The sequence below is a fragment of the Muntiacus reevesi genome, chromosome 10, assembly GCF_963930625.1.
Source record: "Muntiacus reevesi chromosome 10, mMunRee1.1, whole genome shotgun sequence".
NCBI classification, from domain to species: Eukaryota; Metazoa; Chordata; class Mammalia; order Artiodactyla; family Cervidae; genus Muntiacus; species Muntiacus reevesi.
In genome coordinates, this window is record NC_089258.1 from 2543448 (window position 1) to 2564768 (window position 21321).

The following is a 21321-nucleotide window of genomic DNA, read 5'->3' on the forward strand; positions in this document are numbered from 1 at the left end:
TCAGGTTCCATCATGCAGGGTGGCCAAAAAAAGAATTTTTTTTTAAAGGGACAGTGCTTTGTAAATTAAAACTCTGTATCAGTGATCATTAACATTTTGTTGTCTGGATTCCTTCAAGAAAATGAAAAATAAATGCTTTCCTATACACTTCTCACACACACCCCAAAGCACTTAAAAATAAACTCAATACCTTGATTTCACTTATAATTGGGAGCTATATGGGGAGGGAATGATTTGAAATCCCTGTACCACAAGTTAAGAACTTCTGCTTAGGGCCAGAGTAAGAAGATATTCATGAATTCAACAAATTATTAACCTCCAACCTCAGGCCAGGGTCAGCATGACAACGTAATAGCAGTGAACAAGACAGACAAAGATACCCCCCTTAAGAAGTGACAGCAGACATGCTACAGATAAACTAATTTAGGAAATGAGGCAGAGAGTGGAGGGGTGTTCTAGCTTTAGGTAGTACAGTGGTTAGGGAAGGCCAGCCTTCAGGAGATGCACCTGAGTTGAGAGTAATGAGGAGGCAGCCTTGTGAAGATCTAGGAAAAGAATGTTCTGAGCAATTTTGTTGTTGTTCAGCTGCTAAGTCATGTCTGACTCTTTGCAACCTGGCACATCAGCCTCTTCTGTTCTTCACTGTCTCCTGGAGTTTGCTCAAATTCATGTCCATTGGGTCGGTAATGCTGTCTAACATTCTCTGCTGCCCCCTTCTCCTTTTGCCTTCAATCTTTCCCAGCATCAGGGTCTTTTCCAATGAGTCAGCTCTTCACATCAGGTGGCCAAAGTATTGGAGCTTCAGCTTCAGCATCAGTCCTTTCAATGAATATTCAGGAAACGCAAGAGCTCTGGGACAGAAATGAACTTGGTCTGCTTGAGGCTATTTGTATAAATTGCAGTATATCCCGTATAAGGCCACTAGGTCTGAAATGTAGTGGATGGAGGGGAAGAGGGTTGAGCTGAGATCAACAAATTAGACAGAAGTCTACTAAGAAGTAGACCACTTTTAGAAAAAGAGACACTTGAGGGTTTTAAGCAGAGAAATAAAAATCAGGTTTGTTTTTAGTTGAGAAGGGTCTGTTGTATGGGAAATGGACTGTAGGGGGTGTAAGTTTATAGGACGTGATGTGAAGACTGGCCTCCCCCTCTCCCTGCCTCCCACTGTAAATTTTTGGCCCAAGCAACTTGATGAATGCCCCTGACGTTTACCTGTGGCATCTCTCACCTGTGGAATGCTGGAGTCCAGCGATGAGAGAGGTATTAAATTCTCTTCTCCTAGACTGTACTGTATTGTGTAGCCAGTAATGACTGTTACCATCTTTTCCTGTTTTGTCATAATTTAAACAAAAGTAATCATGGGTAATGGCAACTTTGGGGGGGTCCCTAATCCTGCTACAGTTATAGTAGTGGGTTCTCCCAGGAAGACCAAGGGGTAACACACTTCAGAGGCTTGCACATTTACCCCCCAAATGACCTGAATATTAACCTTAAATATATATTTGTTGTTGTTCAGTCGCTAAGTTGTATCTGACTTTTTGCAACCCCATGAACTGCAGCACACCAGACAAGCAAAACTTTCCTTAACGCTTTTCACTTTTCACATGTCTACAGAGATTACTGCTTTCATATCACGTTATGATGGGTAGAATGTTCCTTTGGGTCATGTTTTTCCAATTGCAAAAAAAAAAAAAAAAATTTTTTTTAAATATAAATTTGCTAATTTTGTTTAGACCTCGACTGTTGGTGTGGGGGGGTATTCATGCCAAGGTAATGTAATCAAAGTTAAATGCACTCATGCGTGTGTGTTCAGTGTCTGACTCTTTGTGACCCCATGGACTAGACCCCGGCTAGCCTCCTCTTCAATGAGATTTCCCAGGCAAGAATACTGGAGTGGGTTGCCATTTTCTCTCCAGGGGATCTTCCCGACCCAGGGATTGAATCCACATCTCCTGCCTGGGAAGCCCAAATGCACTCATATAGAAAGAGATAAATGAAATATTAGTATGTGATGTCCATATCATATGTATTACTAATAAAAACATTTAAGAAGTGCTTTTCATATAAAATTACAAATTATACACTATAAAATACCTTTTACTCTGTGTTGCTATTTTAGAAGTGCTCATTTTATTCATTTTAAAAATATTCTGCAGTTCTCTTGCCAGCATTTAACACAGAAGTTTAATATTTAATGGCTTCATACAGAAACTAAAGCCAGGTTACTTTTATACAACAGTGGAAACTAGGTTTCCTTGTGCTTTTGTTAAATTAAAACCATTCATAATTATTTCTCAAATGAGTTAGTCATTAATTAAGATTTATGAAGTCCTTAGGGAGTTTCATAAGGAAATAAAACAAGTCTCATAGGCCCTGTAACATGGAAACCTAGATTTGAAGAAATTAGTAGGATTGCCAATTAAGCATGAATCTTGGTAGTTTTAAATATTTAGTCAATTTTGACCAATGCAGAAAGTAAAAGGAAAGAATCAAATCCATCAATGAAATGAAGATGCATGTGACCATGGCCAGGTGGGTAGATGTACAGGTGAATGAAATAGAACTCTACAGTTGTTGCCAGGAGCTACTAATATGATGACTAAAAACAATACCACCACCACCAGTACATTAAAGCCTTATTTATTTAAAAAAATTGTTTTCGAAGGGAACTTAGAGTTTTTCTTTTTCACTGAGTGGTACTAGATGTTTTGTTTGTTTTGATCAGAGAAGTTTCTCAGAAAGTTCTCCAAATAAAACACTTAATGCTACTGGAAATAGGCACAGACAACAGGCCTTTGAAAGCAAAGAGCACTTAAAATTTGTTTTCTCCTAGTTACAAAGTAATAATTTCTTACCATAGAAAATCTGGAAAACAGGGAAAATTATGGTTCGTTTTTGTGACTCTTTTCTCTTTTTTTTCCTCTTATTTTTATATAGGTGACTCTTAATCATGCCACCAAGAGATGGCTACTGTTAACATCTTTTCATCATCAGCTAATGCTTCATGGTGGTATGAACTGTGTTGATTTCAGTTCATCACTGTCTCCCTACTGCCCAGCACAGTACCTGGCATAGATGATATTTAATTAGTATTTATTGAATGAATGACTATATTAACACTTCTTTCTAGCCTTTTCATGCAGACATTAGCTCGTTTGTTAATAACATGGAGTCCATACTATACTTTTTCGCTTATTATCTCCTGAGATTTTTCTCATGATGTCAAATCTCTTTCCACATAAAGTATGATTTTTCATAAAGTATAATGTTCCATCCAGTGTCATACTTCATTTAACCATTTTCCTATGCAAATGAAATCATATAGTGTCTATCTCATGTCTTGCTTCTTCGTTAAAAATTTATTTGGCTGCATTGGGTCTTAGCTGCAGGCATGTAGAATCTTCTCAGTTGCAGGCATGCAAACTCTTAGTTGCAGCATGTGGTATCTAGTTCCCTGACCAGGAATTGAACCTGAAACCCCTGCATTGGGAGCATAGAGTCTTAGCCATTGGACCCCTAGGGAAGTCCTGGTATCTTGCCTCTTTTGTTCACCATAATGTTTTTAAGATTCATCCACACTGTTACATACTTCATTAATTATTTTCTTTTTATTATCCGAGTAGTATTGGGTACTTTTGCTGGGTTATTATGGCTGTTGGGTAAAATACCCAAGAGTAGAATTACTGAGTGATACTGTAGGTGTATATTTAACTTTTATAACAAACTTCCTAAGTAGTTGCAGCATTTTACTCTACCACCAGCAATGCAGCAGAGTTCCAGTTGCTCCCAGCCTTGCCAACACTTACATGTTGAGAGTTTTTAATTTCAGCTTTTAATTTTTGATTTTTGGTTGCACTGGGTCTTCATTGCTGCATGCAGGCTTTCTCTAGTTGTGATGAGCAGGAGTTACTCTTCGTTGTGGTGCATGGAATTCTCATTGTGGCAGCTTCTATGGTTGCAGAGCACAGGCGTAAGGGTGCGTGGGCTTCAGCAGTTGTAGCACACAGCTCCAGTAGCTGTAGTGCATGGGATCAGTTGCCCCTCAGCGTGTGGGATCTTCCTGGATCTAGGGATTGAAACTGTGTCCCCTGCATTAGAGGTGGATTCTTACCTACTGTACCACCAGGGAAGTTCTAATTTCAGCTCTTCTAGGTTAGTAAAATGGTATCTCAGTATTCCCCTCATGACTAATAATATTGAGTCTTCTCATTGGCCATACATATATCTTCTTTGATTGATACTGCCAAATTCCTTTCCAGAGAAATTGTGCTAATTTATAACTCTACCAACAGTTCAGTTCAGTTCACTCGCTCAGTCATGTCCGACTCTTTGCCACCCCATGAACCGTAACACGCCAGGCCTCCCTGTCCATCACCAACTCCCAGAGTCCACCCACACCCATGTCCATTGAGTTGGTGATGCCATCCAACCATCTCATCCTCTGTCGTCCCCTTCTCCTCCTGCCCTCAATCTTTCCCAGCATCAGGGTATTTTCAAATGAATCAGCTCTTCACATCAGGTGGCCAAAGTATTGGAGTTTCAGCTTCAGCATGAGTCCTTCCAATGAATATTCAGGACTAATCTTTAGGATGGACCAGTTGGATCTGCTTGCAGTCTAAGGGACTCTCAAGAGTCTTCTCCAACACCACAGTTCAAAAGCATCAATTCTTCAGCACTCAGCTTTCTTTATAGTCCAACTCTCAAATCCATACATGACTACTGGAAAAACCGTAGCCTTGACTAGACAGACCTTTGTTGACAAAGTAATGTCTCTGCCTTTCAATATGCTGTCTAGGTTGGTCATAACTCATGGCTGCAATCACCATCTGCACTGATTTTGGAGCCCAGAAAAATAAAGTCAGCCACGGTTTCCACAGTTTTCCCATCTATTTGCCGTGAAACGATGCCATGATCTTAGTTTCCTGAATGTTGAGCTTTAAGCCAACTTTTTCACTCTCCTCTTTCACTTTCATTAAGAGGCTCTTTAGTTCTTCACTTTCTGCCATAAGGGCGGTGTCATCTGCATATCTGTGGTTATTGATATTTTTCCCAGCAATCTTGATTCCAGCTTGTGCTTCCTCCAGCCCAGCGTTTCTCATGATGTACTACCAACAGTATCACCTTTTAAAAATATTTTCCAAATTTCTGATGGGCAGTGCGCTACTGTTGGGCAGCTTGGCTGGCAGGTAAAGCTGGGAGGTCCCGGCTGGGGGCGCCTTTTGGAGACATGATTGCAATGCGGGCCTTAGGATTTGAGCCAAAGAAAGAAGAAATTAAAATGATGATAGCTGAAACTGACAAAGAAGGAATTGGCACCACTAGTTTTGAAGAATTTTTTGCTATGATGAGTGTAAAAATGAGTGAAAAGGATGAAAAAGAAGAAATAGTGAAGACTTTCAAATTATTTGATGATGATGATACAGGAAGTACGTCACTGAACAATATCGAGGGGGTTGCCAAGGAACGAGGGGAAGATGTAACAGATGATGAACTTCAGAAAATGCTTGATGAGGCTGATCATGATGGGGATGGAGAAAAAAACAAGGCAGAATTTTAAAAAATGATGTAAAAGACCACTCTTTATTAATACTGTCTTTTGTGCTTTCGGGAAAGTTGTTAACAAGTTTGTATTTGTTGTAAGTTCCATAATAGCTGAATGTATTCATTTTCAGTGTTTAAGTTTATATACATAAACTGGTCTCTGGATGTCTAATCCATGTGAGAAGTTACATGTTGCTACCAATATATTGTTAAATCTATAACATCAAGAAATAAAATGTAGTGACTTCCTTAAACTATGAAAATAAAAATAAAAATATTTTCCAATTTTCTATGTAAAAAAAATAGCACCTTGATTTAATTCTCATATTTATGACTTATGAAGTTTGGTGTTAAAATGTGGCTCCATTTTGAGATCCAAGGACTTCCACAGCTCAGTCCAGTGGTTGAGACTCTGCACTTTCACTGCAGGAGGCATGTGTTTGATCCCTGGTCAGGGAACTAAGATCCTGCATGACGCCCAGTGTGACCAAAAACCAAAGAAAACAAGTCAACAAACAAACAAAAGCGGGCGAAGATATATCTGAGATCCAGATAGCTGGTTCCTTTCCCCACTGCTATTACTGAATAACCATCTCTTCACGTTGGTTTCCAGTGTTTTCTTAAACTCTTGTGGTCATCTTGTGTACATTCTTCTAGATGAATTTCAGCCTCTACTATGCTGCAAGAACCAATTTATTTTTGACCACTAGAAAGTTGCTCTGTTTGATAGAGGCATGGAGCTCTGGTTACTTCATAGTTGAAGAACTTCCTCAGAATCTCTGAACAATTCTCTCTGGTGAAAGCCTGAAATCAAGACCCAGGAACACAGAACCGAAATCCGTCTGGCTCCTGAAGTGCTCCTGCCTTGCTAGAATTGCCGTGAGTTGCCTTTAGGTCAAAACTGCAAGGTACAGGCAGGAATGGAGACGGACTGCACAGAAGGGACATGCGGATGCAGGTGGGACGAGGAGGGTGGCCTGAACTGAGATCACAACCGCCATGTGTGAGGCAGACGGCTAGTGGGGGTCGCTGCTCAGCGCAGGGAGCTCTGCTCCTGCTCACACACCATGGCCTGGGGGGTGGACGGGGGAGCCGGGTGGGAGGCAGGCGCCAGCGGGAAGGGATGCCTGTATGCACACCGCCGGCTCACTCACTCCCTTGTACCGCAGAAACTAGTACCCCAGTGTAAAGCAATTCACCTCCAATTAAAACACCTGCAAAGCATGACTCAGGCTCTGACTCTAGGGCATACGCCCAGACCACCTCCCATTACATCCGTCAGTTCAGTTCAGCTGCTCACTCATGACCGACTCGTTGCCACCCCATAGGCTGCAGCATGCCAGGCTTCCCCGTCCATCACCAACTTCCAGAGTTTACTCAAGCTCACGTCCATTGAGTTGGTGATGCCATCGAGCCATCTCATCCTCTGTTGGTCCCCTTCTCCCTTTGACTAGATGAACCTTTGTTGGCAAAGTAATGTCTCTGCTTTTTAATATGCTGTCTAGGTTGGTCCCATTGCATAAATCTATATTAAAGGAGATTTGGGTTAACCTTTATAATCTTTAGCTGGGAGCTGTCCAAAAGAACTTTCTGCGATGATGGAAGTGTCCTAGTCCGTTGTGCTTGTTCAGTTGCTCAGTTGTGTCTGACTCTGAGACCCCAAGGACTACAGCACACCAGGTCTCCCTGTCCTTCACTATCTTCCAGAGTTTGCTCAGATTCATGTCCATTGAGTCAGTGATGCCAAGGAACCATCTGTCTCATCCTCTGTGCCCTCCTCTCATCTTGCCTTCAACCTTTCCCAGCATCAGGGTTTTTTCCAGTGGGACGGTTCTTTGCATTAGATTTTATTGGACCACATCCAATTAGATAGTCATTAGCCACATGTAGTTACTGAATGCTTCAAATGTGGCTAGTACACCTGAGGAAATAAATATTTGTTGTATTTACTTTAAATGTACAGAGCCACTTAAGACTACTCACTGGCCACCACAGTGATTGTTAAGATCGGTTTCCCTTCCTTGGATCCCAGTTTTAACATTCCACTGCTGCTGCTAAGTCACTTCAGTCGTGCATTTAAGTCACTTCGACTCTGTGCGACCCCCATAGACGGCAGCCCAACAGGCTCCCCCATCCCTGGGATTCTCCAGGCATGAACACTGGAGTGGGTTGCCATTTCCTTCTCCAATGCATGAAAGTGAAAAGTGAAAGTGAAGTCGCTCAGTCGTGTCCGAGTCTGTGCGATCCCATGGACGGAGGAGCCTGGTAGGATTTTCCAGGCAAGAGTACTGGAGTGGGGTGCCATTGCTTTCTCCATTAACATTTCACCATCAGGACTAAAAGACTTTTGTCTTTGCCAGGCACTATACTAGAAAACACTTTCTATACTAGGCTTGCAATTCAAGGAGAGAAAAGGTCAGTCTTTGACCTAGAGATGAGCCAGATTATTAAGACTCTACGGAGACTTGCCCATCGTTTTCCACGGTAAGAATGAGGGGGGAGGCAGGTACTGTGTCACTGTGTCAAAGGGGAAGGGTTGCTTCCAGCTGTGTGGGTGGCGCGCAGAACTTACAGGTCAGCTGCAGGCACAGAAGAGGTCTGGCCCAAGGACTCGCTGAGGGGGCTGCGGTCCCCTCTCTGACAAGTGCAAAGGAAGCCAGGAGGCTGTGGGACGTGGCGGGGTGTGTGTGGGGGGCTCCTATCCACCCACTCTGAAACCACCGCCCTCCACCTCCCACTACTAGATTAGAACTAGGATGCACGCGATCGTCCTCACTATACTAAGTGCTCTCGACAAATGTGACAGCTTAAACCAGGGGTTTAAATGGGTGTGGTGACTGGGGGGAGGGAAGCTGTGGGAAGGAGCTGGATCAAGCTGAGACAGAGTTGGAGGGGAGACCCCGAGGGAAGGGAGGGAGGCCCCGCCGGGGGGAAGGTCGGGGAGGACGAGGGCGCCCTGCAAGGCGATCCCAGGCGGACAGGATGCGCGCGGCTCCGCCAGACAGCCGCCGGGTCGCCCGGGCCGGGTCACAAGATGGCCGCGGTTCCGCCGGGCCTCTGGGTGCGGGGCCCCGGCCGGCGTTAGGTGCTCCAGGCCCGGGAGGCGCAGGCAGCCGAGGAGCAGTCAGAGCTGCATGGGAGGGCAGGCAGAGCAGAGAGGGAAGACAGACTTTCGGAAGCTGGAGGAGACGAAGGAAGCGCGCGAGGAGCGAGGGCGGCCGCGCGGGCCCGCGGCCTCCGCGCGACGGGTAAAGCCGCGGTTGTCTACTGCCCGGGGGCTGGGCGTCGGGCGGCCGAGCGGCCGGGGCCACTTGCGGAGCTCGAGGCCTCGGCGCGGTAACCGCGGCGGTGCCGCGCGCGCCGCAGGGAAGTTGGGGAGGCGCCGAGTCGGGGGAGCGCGCGCGCGCGCGCACGAGCCCGGCCGCGCGCAGCCGCGGCTGCCCGCGGAGCCTCCCTGATCTGCTGTCGCCTGCGCTCCCGACTCGGCGCCTCGGGAGGGAGCGGTCAGCGGGCCCGCATAGTGTCCGTGGGATTTGAGGCCGGGCTGCTGCGGCCGCCTCCTTCTGGTGCCTGGGCCGCCCTGATTAAGTGGGGCCGGGGCTCGGCCGGTTGACCGGCCCCGGGGAGTCGAGATCGCTGGAGGCGAAGGCGGAGGCGCACGTCTGGAGATCTCCCCGGATCGGGAGGAGGCCGAGGGGATCATGTCCGGGAGGAACCTCCACCTCTCCACCACCGAACGCGTCATCAAAGGTGCCAAGCGGGCCAGGCCTTCCAGTCGATCGGCGGGAAACGGCCCTTGGCCGGGGGATGGCTCGGGGCCGGAGGGAGGGAAGGAGCCGAGGACGGGAGTCGGGAGGGCGGCGGGGTCCCGGGCGGCGCCCATCCAGGAGGAGGACCTGGAGGGGGTGTGGGAGAAGGGAGGCGGGGATCCCCACCGGGGCTGCCCGGCGGGGGCGCCGGGTGTTTTCTGTAGCACCTGGACCAGTAGCTAGCTGGGGATTGCTCATTTATCTCCAGCAGTGTCGGATTTCCAGGCAGGATGGGTGTTTCTAATCCTATCAACCCATGAAGAGTCTGGATCTCCATCTTTTTAGTCTGTTACCTGGGGGAAGCCATCTAGGGTGATGTGGGCAGGGTGTTAAGTAGGCTCTTCCAAGTCAGATCTTTCTCCTGCTCCTCTTCTTAAAGGTCAGATCTTTCTTGCCCCTTCCCCAACCTTTTTAAAGTATGAATACCACTTTCTCCAGATCATCACGTCACTGTTATTACTAAAAGAAACAATATAGTGAAATAAATACAAATAAATTCATTTTATGATATTTGAAAGGGATCTACAGATCTCTTGACATGATTGTTGGTGTTTTATTTTCCTTTTGGCCATAGAGACTTGGAGAATGATATTCTCTGATTCAGGTGTCCAACACGAACTAAAGTGTTTCTTATGTTGTAGTTGTTTCTGCCCTTAAAATAAGATTAGTGGTTTAAGCATAACCACTAATTTTTGTGCTTCTTTTGTTCAGACATAAGACTTAAGTACAACTCTGCTCTCTGAGTTTTAATATTGGGTTTGAAAGCACCATTTTGTAAGAAGGGAATATAGCAAGATCCAGGTGTGTTACTGACCTCTAGATAAAGGGGTTGTAAGTGGGGAGAACTCTTAAAAATACTTTAATTTTTTTATTTTGGTAATTATATGGAGAAAAGAAACCCAGATTGGTGATGAGAAAACATTTTTCTCTTAGTGGAGAAAAATGATTAAATGGTCAATGAAGGGGAAGAGTTTTAGTTAAAACTTAGGCCCCCCCACCTCCAGAAACATTAAGCATCATAAATGTTGATTGTCTGCAGTATATAATTTTAATGTATCATGTAGTTTCCACCCAGAAAGTCATCATCATAAGTGTTGATCATAAATGTTAATTATCTACACTATATAATATTTATTAAATATAATGGGAATTTTGAGATTTACCTCCTCAGCATTTGTCTAGTGTCATTAGGGATTTAAGAGAATTGGTCATATAACTGATAGCCCTTTAACTGCTAAATTATTTTGACCATCTTAATGTCAGTTTTCATAGTATATAACTCATCAAGGGTATATAACCATCTCTTAAGATTTAGAATCTATTAAACAATCTTCTTTGATAAATCAAGGTCATCATAATGTACATTAATTTCTGTCCTATGCAGTTAATATGGCCGGTGCATTCTGCTATATAAGGGTGTTGGCAGTTTCCTCCTGTGGTAAAATGACTCCTCACTGCTATACCAGTTTAGTGCTTTTGTCTGTTTTTAGTTTATCTCCTTCAGTACTGTTCTTTATCTGTCAAAATATGCCCTTCTAATCTGCCACTTATAAGCTGAAGTAGGCAGGGAAACCAGATAAACCAGAATAGTGTGTCAAGTCAGAATAAATAGGATCTGAGTAAAGCTTAGTGGTAGTCCTCAGACCTTTACAAATCTCAAATTCTGATCGCCATTGTAGCGTGTAATTTCTACCATAACGTGTAATAAGCTATAAAGGAAATGATATAAAAGATATAAAAGTCATTTTAAAATGATTCTTTCAAATCGTTAAATACAGAAGTAAAGTAAAATAAAATGCAGCTAATATGCAGGTGCTGACTTATTGCTAGGCATGCCCATAGTTAAGTGAACACCCTCATAGTCTGTATGATTCAAATCTGTTTTTTGGTGAAATTATAAATGACTGTGTGTTATCAGATCACTCTTAAAGAAATGAAACATGAATGATCTCAAGCCCTTAGATTGTATGGATTTGTCTAGTATGTAAAAACTTGAGCATGAGAACTTGAGCACAGCAATTTTGGCTTCTTGATGACTTACCTTGCTTCTTATCTACATTTTCCTGAGTTTGAAATATTGAGGTTTATTCTAAGAAAGTAAGGTGTCACTGTATTTATAGCTAAGGTCCCCTGGTTGTATTGGGTTCTAAATCCTGATCTAATGTTATCTTGTCTGGCCAGAATTGTTTGCATTTATTCACAGCTGGAAATCTTTTTCAGAGGTGAGACCACACCCCAGTTATTTTTGGTTCTGTCATTTCCTGTTCACTTTAAAGTCTACTTAATTGTTTTGCTTGAGCAAACCCTGGAGAAGAGTGGGTGGGTGGGAGTGATTTGTATTTTAAGTGTCTTTTAAACAGCAACTTGCCTAAAATGAAGGACTGGAGGGTGGTTTTACTTCTGTTTCTCAAGCTTACTTGTGACCTTGCCTGTTTTTTTTCTAACCTTGCCTTTTTAGTTAAACCTTTTTTTTTTTTTGCTTCAATAATCTCATCTGCAAAATAGAGTTAATAATACTTTCTTCCTCAAGCATCTCAGCCATGCAAATGACATAATGGATGTGAAAAGCTTAAGACCATGTAATATTATGAACCATTTGAAAAATATCAGCGTCAGAAAGCATATGAAATTACAAGTTAAGAAGCTGTTCTGAGGAAAATACCTCTTCTATAATGTAAAGGACATCTGGGTGGAATCCCATGGTTAACAGCATAGAAACCAATAATACAGTCTGTCTTGTATTCACTGGCAGCTGGTTTCTTCTCTCCCAGTTGAAGGTGTTCATTCTGTGTTTAAAAAATATAAAAATTCTTATGATTTCACTCACTCATTAAATGTTTATAGAGAGCCATCTGCAGTGTATTCCCAATAGGTGCTCATTTGTTTCCTCTTTGTTTTAAAAATTAATATATATGTGAGCTTCTAGAACAGCCCATATACACTAGCATCACTACTTGTGTCTGGAACAGAAACGCACAAATTGAATTGTGAAAATCTTTCAGCTTGATTTTTTTTTCTTTTTCTGATTTCCAAGTTTCTTTTCCTGTTGCAGGGATTTTTTTTCCTTTGACAGTGATTTTTATAAAAAGTTTCTGTTCCTCTGGACTGAATCTTTTCAGCAGCAACAAGGGAATTTCACTGGGCATTACGTGACAGATAGGGAGAATGCATTGTCTTAGTCTGTTATTTGGTGGCCGAATGGAAACAGAAGTCAGGTTTCTTTTTTCATACAGTTCTCCCATTCTTTTGAAATTCAAGTATATTGTATAGTCAGAGAATGTACTGTCGTTTGTAGCAAGCTTTGAAGACTACTGTTTTTTAATATTCTGGCACTGGAACTAGATATAGCTATGACTTTCTTGGACTTCCCAGGTAACTCTAGTGGTAAAGAGCCTGCCAGCCAATGCGGGAGATATATGAGACACAGGTTCGATCCTTGGGTTGGAAAGATCCCTTAGAGAAGGGAATGACAACCCACTCCATTCTTCTTTTTTTTTTTTTCCACTCCATTATTCTTGCCTGGAGATTCCCATGAAGAGAGGAGCCTGGGGGGTTACAGTCCAAAGGGTCGCAGAGACTTGGACACAACTGAAGCGACTTGGCACGCACGCACGGCTTTCTTAAAATTTTTTAAGAAGAGTAGTGTGACCAGAAATGGCTGTTTCCACAAGTTTACCCTGAACCCCATTTCTGTCTCTGGTACTTATACCTCTTTTATTTTCTGTTCGTTCCCTCTCCCATTTTCATATCATGAGAATGAATTTACCAAGGGTTAAAATTATTTTTTCTTCTAAATATACGCTTAACCCTGTAAATTTTGAAAGGCAAAAGGGAAGAAAACAAAGGCTTCATATTCGTTCCTTACAGAAGCAACTGCTGTTAATACTTTTCATGACTCTTCTTTCATTAATACTTTTCATACAGTTGAGCCTTGAGCAACACAGGTTTGAATGGTACGCCCTGTTACACGAGGATCTTCTCAATAGTAAATACTGTGGTGCTATGTGATCTGAAGATGGTTGAATCCGAGGATGCAGAACTGTGGATAGGGAGGCACTTGGGTATGGAGAAGCCGCCTGTGTGTATACAGAGGGCCAGCTGTAAGATGTAGTGGACTTTCTAGTGTTTGCAGTCTTAGCACCCTTCACTTCAGTTCAGTCGCTCAGTCGTGTCCGACTCTTTGCGACCCTATGAATTGCAGCACGCCAGGCCTCCCTGTCCATCACCAGCTCCCGGAGTTTACCCAAACTCATGCCCATTGAGTCGGTGATGCCATCCAGCCATCTCGTCCTCTGTCGTCCCCTTCTCCTGCCCCCAATCCCTCCCAGCATCATGGTCTTTCCAATGAGTCAACCCTTCGCATGAGGTGGCCAAAGTATTGGCACCATTCGGCCCCTCCTTATTCAAGGATCAGCTGTATTTCCATCTACTGGTATGCTTTGAATTTAATATATGTCATGTTAAACCTTTGATTGTGCAAATAATTCATATTCCTTTAATGTAAATATGGTAATTTTACCTAAATCCTTTCATAATGGTTTCAGTCAACATGAAAATGATTTGAAAGTGCTCACATTCATATTTTGATCCTTGATATTTTCAATCATTTGATACAGTGCCAACCTAGAAGAAATGTTTTCAAGGATGAATATTCATGGTGTGCAAGTCTTACAGCACACATCTGTTGAATTTGTCAAAAGTATTTCAGTTATGCTTAGTTTGCCATTGCAATTAACAAGCTGCCAAACTATCTGAACACTTGGACATCCAAGACTGTTGGAAATTCATACCTCTAGGTGAAAGTCCCAAAATTCAGAAAGGATCTCTTAATTTAAACACTTAATTTCTTTTTCTTTTTTTTTTTTTTTTAAGCAGGAATAAGGTGTTCTTTTTACCTGTATGCTAACGGTTATGATGAAAGCCTTATTTATATCAGACATTTGATATTACATTTTTCTTCTATAAAGTAACATCACATTTTACTGTAAAGTAAAAAAAAAAAGCTATTGGATCGTTGGAGAGACAAATGCTAAGGACTTGTGTGCATGTTAAGCCGCTTCAGCCATGCCTGACTCTGCGATCCTATGGAATTCTCTAGGCAATGAGTGATACTGGAGTGCGTTACCAGGCGCTCCTCCAGAGGGTCTCTCTGACTCAGGGGTCTCTTAAATCTCTTACACTGGCAGGCGGGTTCTTTGCCATTAGCGCCAGAAGGACTCATTACTTAAAGTGAATTAAAGAATTGATTAAAAACTTTTTCCTAGGCAGTATTTGATGACAGATTATCTTTCCATTAAAGTAACATTTTGGGGAAAAGCTAATTTTTAGAGGTATCTATGAGAGACAAAATTATTCAACTAGTTCTGTTACATTTGTAGTCATTTTGGGGCTTTGCTGCTACTTAATTGCTAAAGGACTAATGGAAATAAAGAGGTGTTTTTAAATCATCATCCTTTAGTGCAGTCATTAATAGAATATAGCATTATATTTTAACATTTCTATGTTAAATTTTAGCTTCATTCAAAGATACAAAGCTGAGGTCTAAAAATTTCATCCTAACCTAAGTCATATCTGATTTCGTTATCTTTATAATCTACCTAATTATTCAGATGTATGCAGAGAGAACTTTGGTTCCTTATATTCAGTTTTATTTTGTTGGCAAACTAGATTTTTATCATGAAATCTTTTAGTTTCTTCAGTCTTTGTTATTAGAAGAGGGTATAACTTGGTAACTAGGCTCTCTAGCTTGGTTGACAGAAAAATATGCTATACTGTTTGGCCAAGGAAATGTGTATCTTTGATGATTGTTGTTAGATTTATTGAATGCTAACAAATCATGATGTTTTGGTGCAATGTCCAGACAGTGTCAGCACGAGAGTGAAATTCTGAATGAAATAAGCAGTAGGACATAATTGTTATTTAATTACTAGGTCGAGTCTGGTTCTTTGTGTCCTCTGGCCTGTAGCCCGCCAAGCTCCTCTGTCACTGGGATTTCCCAGGCAGGAATACTGGAATGGGTTGCCATTTCCTTCTCCAGGAATCTACCTGACCCAGGGATTGAACCCACATCTCTTGCATTGGAGGTGGATTCTTTACCACTGAGCCACCTGTAATCCTTGTTAAAAATATTTAACCTGTATCTAGTTATAGTAAATAATCAGATAAATCCAACTTATGGGACTTTCTGTAAGACAAATGGTCTGAACTTTTCAAAAATGTCACAGTGATGAAAAATTAAAAAGGCAAGAGGAGTATTCTAGATGAGAGAAGATGAAAGAGAAATGGCAGCCAAGCACAGTGCCAAGCTTGGATGGGGAAGATGGATAAGCCATAGAGGACATTTTTAGGACACCTGGCAAATTTGAATATGGAGTATATGTTAGATATAGTAATTCAATATTAAATATCTTGGGTATGTGATAGGCTGTTATGGTTATAAAGGATAATGTTCCTATTCTGAGGTGATACCTAATGAAGCATTTAGGTTGAAATGTCATGATGTCTGCAATTTGTTTTCAAATGGTTTAGGAAAAAGAAATATGTTTGTGGAGAAGGAAATGGCAACCCACTCCAGTATTCTTGCCTGGAAAAGTCCATGGACAGAGGAGTCTGGCGGGCTGAAGTCCATGGGATTACATGACTGAGCATGTGTGCACGAGGGTGGAGGGAAATGGGTTGGTAGCAATAAAGTGGTAGAACTATAAAAAAAAAAAAAAAGAAAGAAATATGTTTGTTAAAAGAGAAAGCAAAAGTGGCAAGATGTTTACCGTGGTATGTGCTAAGTCGCTTCAGTTGTGTTGGATTCTTTGTGACCCAATGGCTGTAGCCGGCCAGGCTCCTCTGTCCGTGGAATTCTCCAGGCAAGACTACTGGAGTAGGTTGCCATTCCCTTTTCCAGGGGATCTTCCTGACCCAGGTATCAAACCCATGTCTCTTGTGTCTCTTGCATTGGCAGACAGGTTCTTTACCACTAGCACCTCTGGGAAGTCCAGTGGTGAATATGGGTGAAGAGCAAATGGATATTCATCTTAGTATTCTTTCACTTTTTGATAGAATTTCAGTGTTTCAAAATATAAAGTTGGAGAGAGGAAAAAGTACAATTAAGAGATGCCTCCAATAACCAGACTCTGGAAAGGCACTGTCAATTTGAGGATGCAGTGGTGGCCCAGTGAAGGCATGCTGAAGAGAAGAACATGAGTTTTGTTTTGTTTTGTTTTGTTTTGTTTTGTTTTGTTTAGAACACGAGTTTTAAAGTACATACAGCTGATGTGGAATGATGGCTACTTGTTTAGTAGGAAAAGAGGTTGTTGCAGCTGCAGCTACATAGTCGGGCATGGAAGAACATGCAGAAGCAAAGATGGAGAAATAAAGTGTGCTTGACTAAGGAATTAAGAGGAGGGGCAAATAAGTTCAGAGAAGGGAAGCAGCCTAATGAAGAAGAGGAGAAGGACGAGGGGCAACTGAAAACTGGCAGTGATCAGTTGGCAGTGATTCCATTAAGGAGAGAGCAAGACTATTTTGATGGCTATGTGTTAAACAAACTGAGGCTTAATTGACTTATAAATGTAATTCAGAATTATGGAACATTCAAACATTACCTAAACAGATACTGTGACAGGCTTGTTTTTATTTTTTGGGGGAGACTGAAGTGAGAAAAGTGGTAGAGGGATAAAATAAATTTAAAAAGGACTAAGAAGGAGAGAAGATGGAAAGGATTTCCTAAGTATATTTCCCATCCCTGTTAATCACACCACTTACCCATTTCGTCACTGGCTCAGATGACAAGCCTGGGAATCAGGCCAGACTCTTCCCTGTCCCTTGCATGTCATACCCCATCCTATCAGACTCGGTTCTGTGGACTTCCGGTTTCTACATAAGCTGCTGCTTCATCTTTCTGTCTCACTTCTTGCTTACATTAATACTATTGCAGTAGCCTCTTGCTAGGGCGGTTTAATCTAATCTCATGCTGCCATCATGATCCTTGGATAATATAGAGCATCTTTTTTGTGCTGGAAATCCTTCATGAACACTTGCAGCCCGTAGGGTAAACTCCAGCTTTGCTGATCTGGAAGTTCCCCTCGTGGTTACCGTCTAACCTTGTGTTCCTTCCTCCTTATTTCACTCCCCCATTCCCAAACCTACGTTCCCACTCCTTGTCATCCCCTGGAATCTCATGCCATGCTGTATCTGTGAAAGGATTCTTTGCACTACTTCATATAAAATCTTGTCCCCTAACATGACTAGTTCCTAATTTATCTTTCAGGATTTAGTCAAGAGAACAGCTGAGAAACTTTTTCTCCTTTACTAGGAGGCTGTATGAGTAATTGTTTTAGAACTTGGGCTTTGAAGTCAGATGAATGATTCAAATTCTGCTTCTTTTAGTATCTGCACGACCTTGGACAAATCACTTACCTTTGTTTTCCCTCAGTTTCCGTATTTGAGGAAGAGGGACGCTAAAACTTAGCTTATGGGGTGGTGGTGGTGGTTTAGTTGCTGAGTCGTGTCCAACTCTTGCAATCCCGTGGACTGTAGCCCGCCAGGCTCCTCTATCCATGGGATTTCCCAGGCAAGAATATTGGGGTGGGAAGCCATTTCCTTTTCCAGGGGATCTTCCTGACCCAGGGATCGAACCTGGATCAGATTTATTACCACTGAGCCACCAGGAAAGCCAGATAGTTGTAAGGATTAAATAAACTCTGTAGAGTGCAGTGACGGGCGCTTGGTGAACGGTCAGTACCTAGCTGCTCTCGTCCTAGAAGAATGGGGTGTTTGCCTCCTACGTGCTCCCACGAGCACTCTCACTTGCTTTACAAATTTCCGAAAATATTTTAATGTTCTTTATTCATTCTAATTTCTAATTAGAAACTCTAATTTATTCTTTGTTCTAAACTGTTCTTTTCAAGTGCAAGAACTGTAGTTTGTTTTTAAAATTTTTTGATGTGGGCCAGTTTTTAAAGTCTTTATTGAATTTGTTGCAGTATTGCTTCCGTTTTATGTTCTTGTTTTTCGGCCGCAAGACATGTGGGATCTTAGCTCCCTGACCAGGGATCAAACCTGCATCCCCTGCATTGGAAGGCAGAGTCTTAATCACTGGGCTGCCAGGGAAGTCTCCAAGAACTGTGTATTCTTAATGCTGAATACAGTGCCTAGACCATAGGTGCTTAGTAAATGTCTAAGTGAAAGCCTAAGAAACTTAACTTTATTGAAGACAGTGTAGGAAAGAGCATGGGAACTGCTAATTACTAGTTGTGTGACTTCTTTTCCTTGTTTTAATTTTAAAATGGGAGATAACAGTACCTACCTCAGAATCTAAAGATTATATTTCATATTATCTAAAATGCTCAGCATATTGTCCGTAGTGGGTGCTTAATAAATGTTAGCTATTCTTTATTAAACTAATTCTTGAATCTTGGTGAGATTTGACCCCAGATCTGTTTCATTTTAAGTGGTATATGTGCAATGATAGCTTAACAGTGTTATATTTTGTGTTTTCCAACTTTAGTTTCCTTAGCTTTTGAAAGAACTTAAATGCTTAGTCAAAATAGTGAAAATGTCCTTTTCTATATAGTATAGATAGAATTTTGAAAATTGTGTGTTCAGAAACAGATATTTGGTGAGTTCTTACTATAAGCAGCAACATATTTTTGGTTATACTCAGAAGCTTAATTACTGTCTTGAAAAGTACTCAGTATAGCCTGTGATAACTTCCCAAAAATGTAACAGAAAATTAGAACTGTGGAGCTTCCTATGACTAATACCACCGGGAAGAGTGGATGACTAAACCTTAGACTATATCTGGTGAGAGATGTTTGCCCCTTCACTCTATAAATTGATAATCCTTTCAAGTTTAAACTTTAACGGTTGATCGGTGGCCTAACTAGGTAAGATTTAATTTGTGGGAGGTATTTTTTTTGTATGTATGCCTTGGTACCTTTTTTCTTGTGACTTGGGGCTTTGTGGAAGTTTAAAAATAAAATAGGATAGTTTTAATGAAGGGCCAGAGTAAAAAATGTAATTGGTGGACTTATTCATGAAAGTAAGTTAGTTGTTGTTTTTTTTTAACTATTGTGCAAGTTTTATTGAACACATATGATCACTGTAAAGTTATGGTTTCTTTAAGACTGGTGAGTTCAGTGACCTTCAAAGAACAGAGAGAATAATCTGAAAGAGCGATTTCAGATTATTGAAATAAAATGATTTGTTCTGATCAGTTATAAAAGGACCTGAAATGTACATACCACTTTCACTAATAATAGTTAATATAACTTCTTAAGCGGTATTTAACTGGTTCATGATTGGAAAGGCAGGTGAGGAGATTAGGAAATAAGCTACAAAAGTAGGGCAGGCTTGTTGGCTTAAAATAGGAATGAAAGCAGGGTTATTTGCAGTGAACAGAGACAGCTATTTAGGTAAATCCTAGTGTCCCATGAGGATAAGACCACACAATAATCTAAAAATAATAGCTTAAAGGCCAATCACTTTTAAGGTTTATCTCCTATACTTCCTACAGGATTAACATGGTCACCAATGTGGTCTTTCTCTTTAATGCAGTTCTGCATCAGATGTTAGGCATATGAGAATATGTATCATTTATTCAGTGAATGTATATTAAAGCAGTGTATTGAATTGAATTTGACCATGAAAAGGCTGCAGAATTTTTTCAGTGTACTGTAGCAACTTAGTTTTTAAAATTTATTAAATTTTTATTTTGATAATTTTAGATTTACAGGATGTTGCAAAGAAATGTACAGGAAAGTCCAGTACACCCTCCCCTAGGGATCTTCCACAGTGTCAATGTTCCACATCGCCGAAGTACTGTACCAAAATTAAGATACCGACATTGGCACAATCCAGAGGGCTTATTCAAGTTTCACCAGTTACACGTGGACTTGTGTGTGTGTGTAGCTATATGCAGTTTCACATGTTTATAGCTACAACCACAATCAAGATACTCAACTGAATCAGCACCACAAGACTCTTGTGTTACTACCCCTTTGTGGCCACACCCGTCCCCTTCAGAAGCTCATTTTTACAGTTTGGTTATTGTCTTGAATCGTATATGAACTTGATTTGATTAGGGTTTTTGCTTCTGAGTTGAAAGCATTGTACAATAGATTTTTTTTGCAATCGAGGTAATCTAGCAGCAACTGTCTCAGGGCAAAAACTAGGTTAAAATGTGTTGGCCATTTGGGAGCACTGAAAACTTTCTTGGATAAATGTATAAAGGCTTAGAATCATTCTGAACTCTGGTTACCAAACAGAATCACCTGTGGTTACCAAACAGAATCATAAAAAAAAAAAATGAAGGAAATGTGGGTACCTTGGCCTCATTCCAGATAAATCTGGCAAGTAGTGTTGAATATAAAATCCAGGTTACAAATGATACACAGTATGATACATATATAAAAATTTTAAATATATTGTGTATAAATATATTTAAGGAAAATTATATGTATATAAAGAAATTGACATTGGGAAGGATACACGAATACTTAACGGTACTAATTACCCCTGGGATGAAGGAAAAGGATGGAGGCTGTCTTCAATTATAATTGTAACATTCTAGTTCTTTAAAAATATTTGAAACAGATATGGCAGACTTAATATTTTAAATCTATGTGGTAGGTACATGGGTGTTCATAATATTTGTATTACTTCCTATACCATTTTATGTAAAATTTTTTTAAAAACTTTTTCATTAAAAATATGTATAAAGTGTTCATCGTTCAGTCATGTCTGACTCTTTGTGACCCCATGGACTTAGCCCACCAGACTTCTCTGTCCATGGGATTCTGCAGGCAAGAGTACTGGAGTGGGTAGCAATTCCCTTCTCCAGGAGATCTTTCCAACCCAGAGATCAAATCTGGGTCTACATGCAGTATATTACATCTGTGTTTCGAATTTCCTCTTTTTTCCATTTTAGTATACCTTCTGTTTATTTTATTTTGGTGCCAAGAGTGGAAATAAATAC

The 21321-nt window shown here is 41.2% G+C and overlaps 1 protein-coding gene and 1 pseudogene across 5 annotated transcripts in view; both read left to right on the top strand.

The window, feature by feature from the left end:
- Positions 1 to 5227: 5227 nt before the first annotated feature.
- On the top strand, positions 5228 to 5557 carry LOC136176874 (centrin-4 pseudogene; annotated as a pseudogene).
- Positions 5558 to 8860: 3303 nt separating this feature from the next.
- The window catches only part of PPP3CC (protein phosphatase 3 catalytic subunit gamma), a 79343-nt gene continuing 66882 nt past the window's right edge, over positions 8861 to 21321 (top strand). Inside the window, exon 1 of one of the 5 annotated variants that reach the window (XM_065947603.1) lies at positions 8861 to 9291. In XM_065947603.1, the coding sequence (XP_065803675.1) occupies positions 9243 to 9291 (49 nt within the window). In that variant the 5' untranslated portion in view covers positions 8861 to 9242. The remainder of the gene's footprint in view (positions 9292 to 21321) is intronic. The other 4 variants (XM_065947599.1, XM_065947601.1, XM_065947600.1 and 1 more) reach the window with 4 other exon arrangements.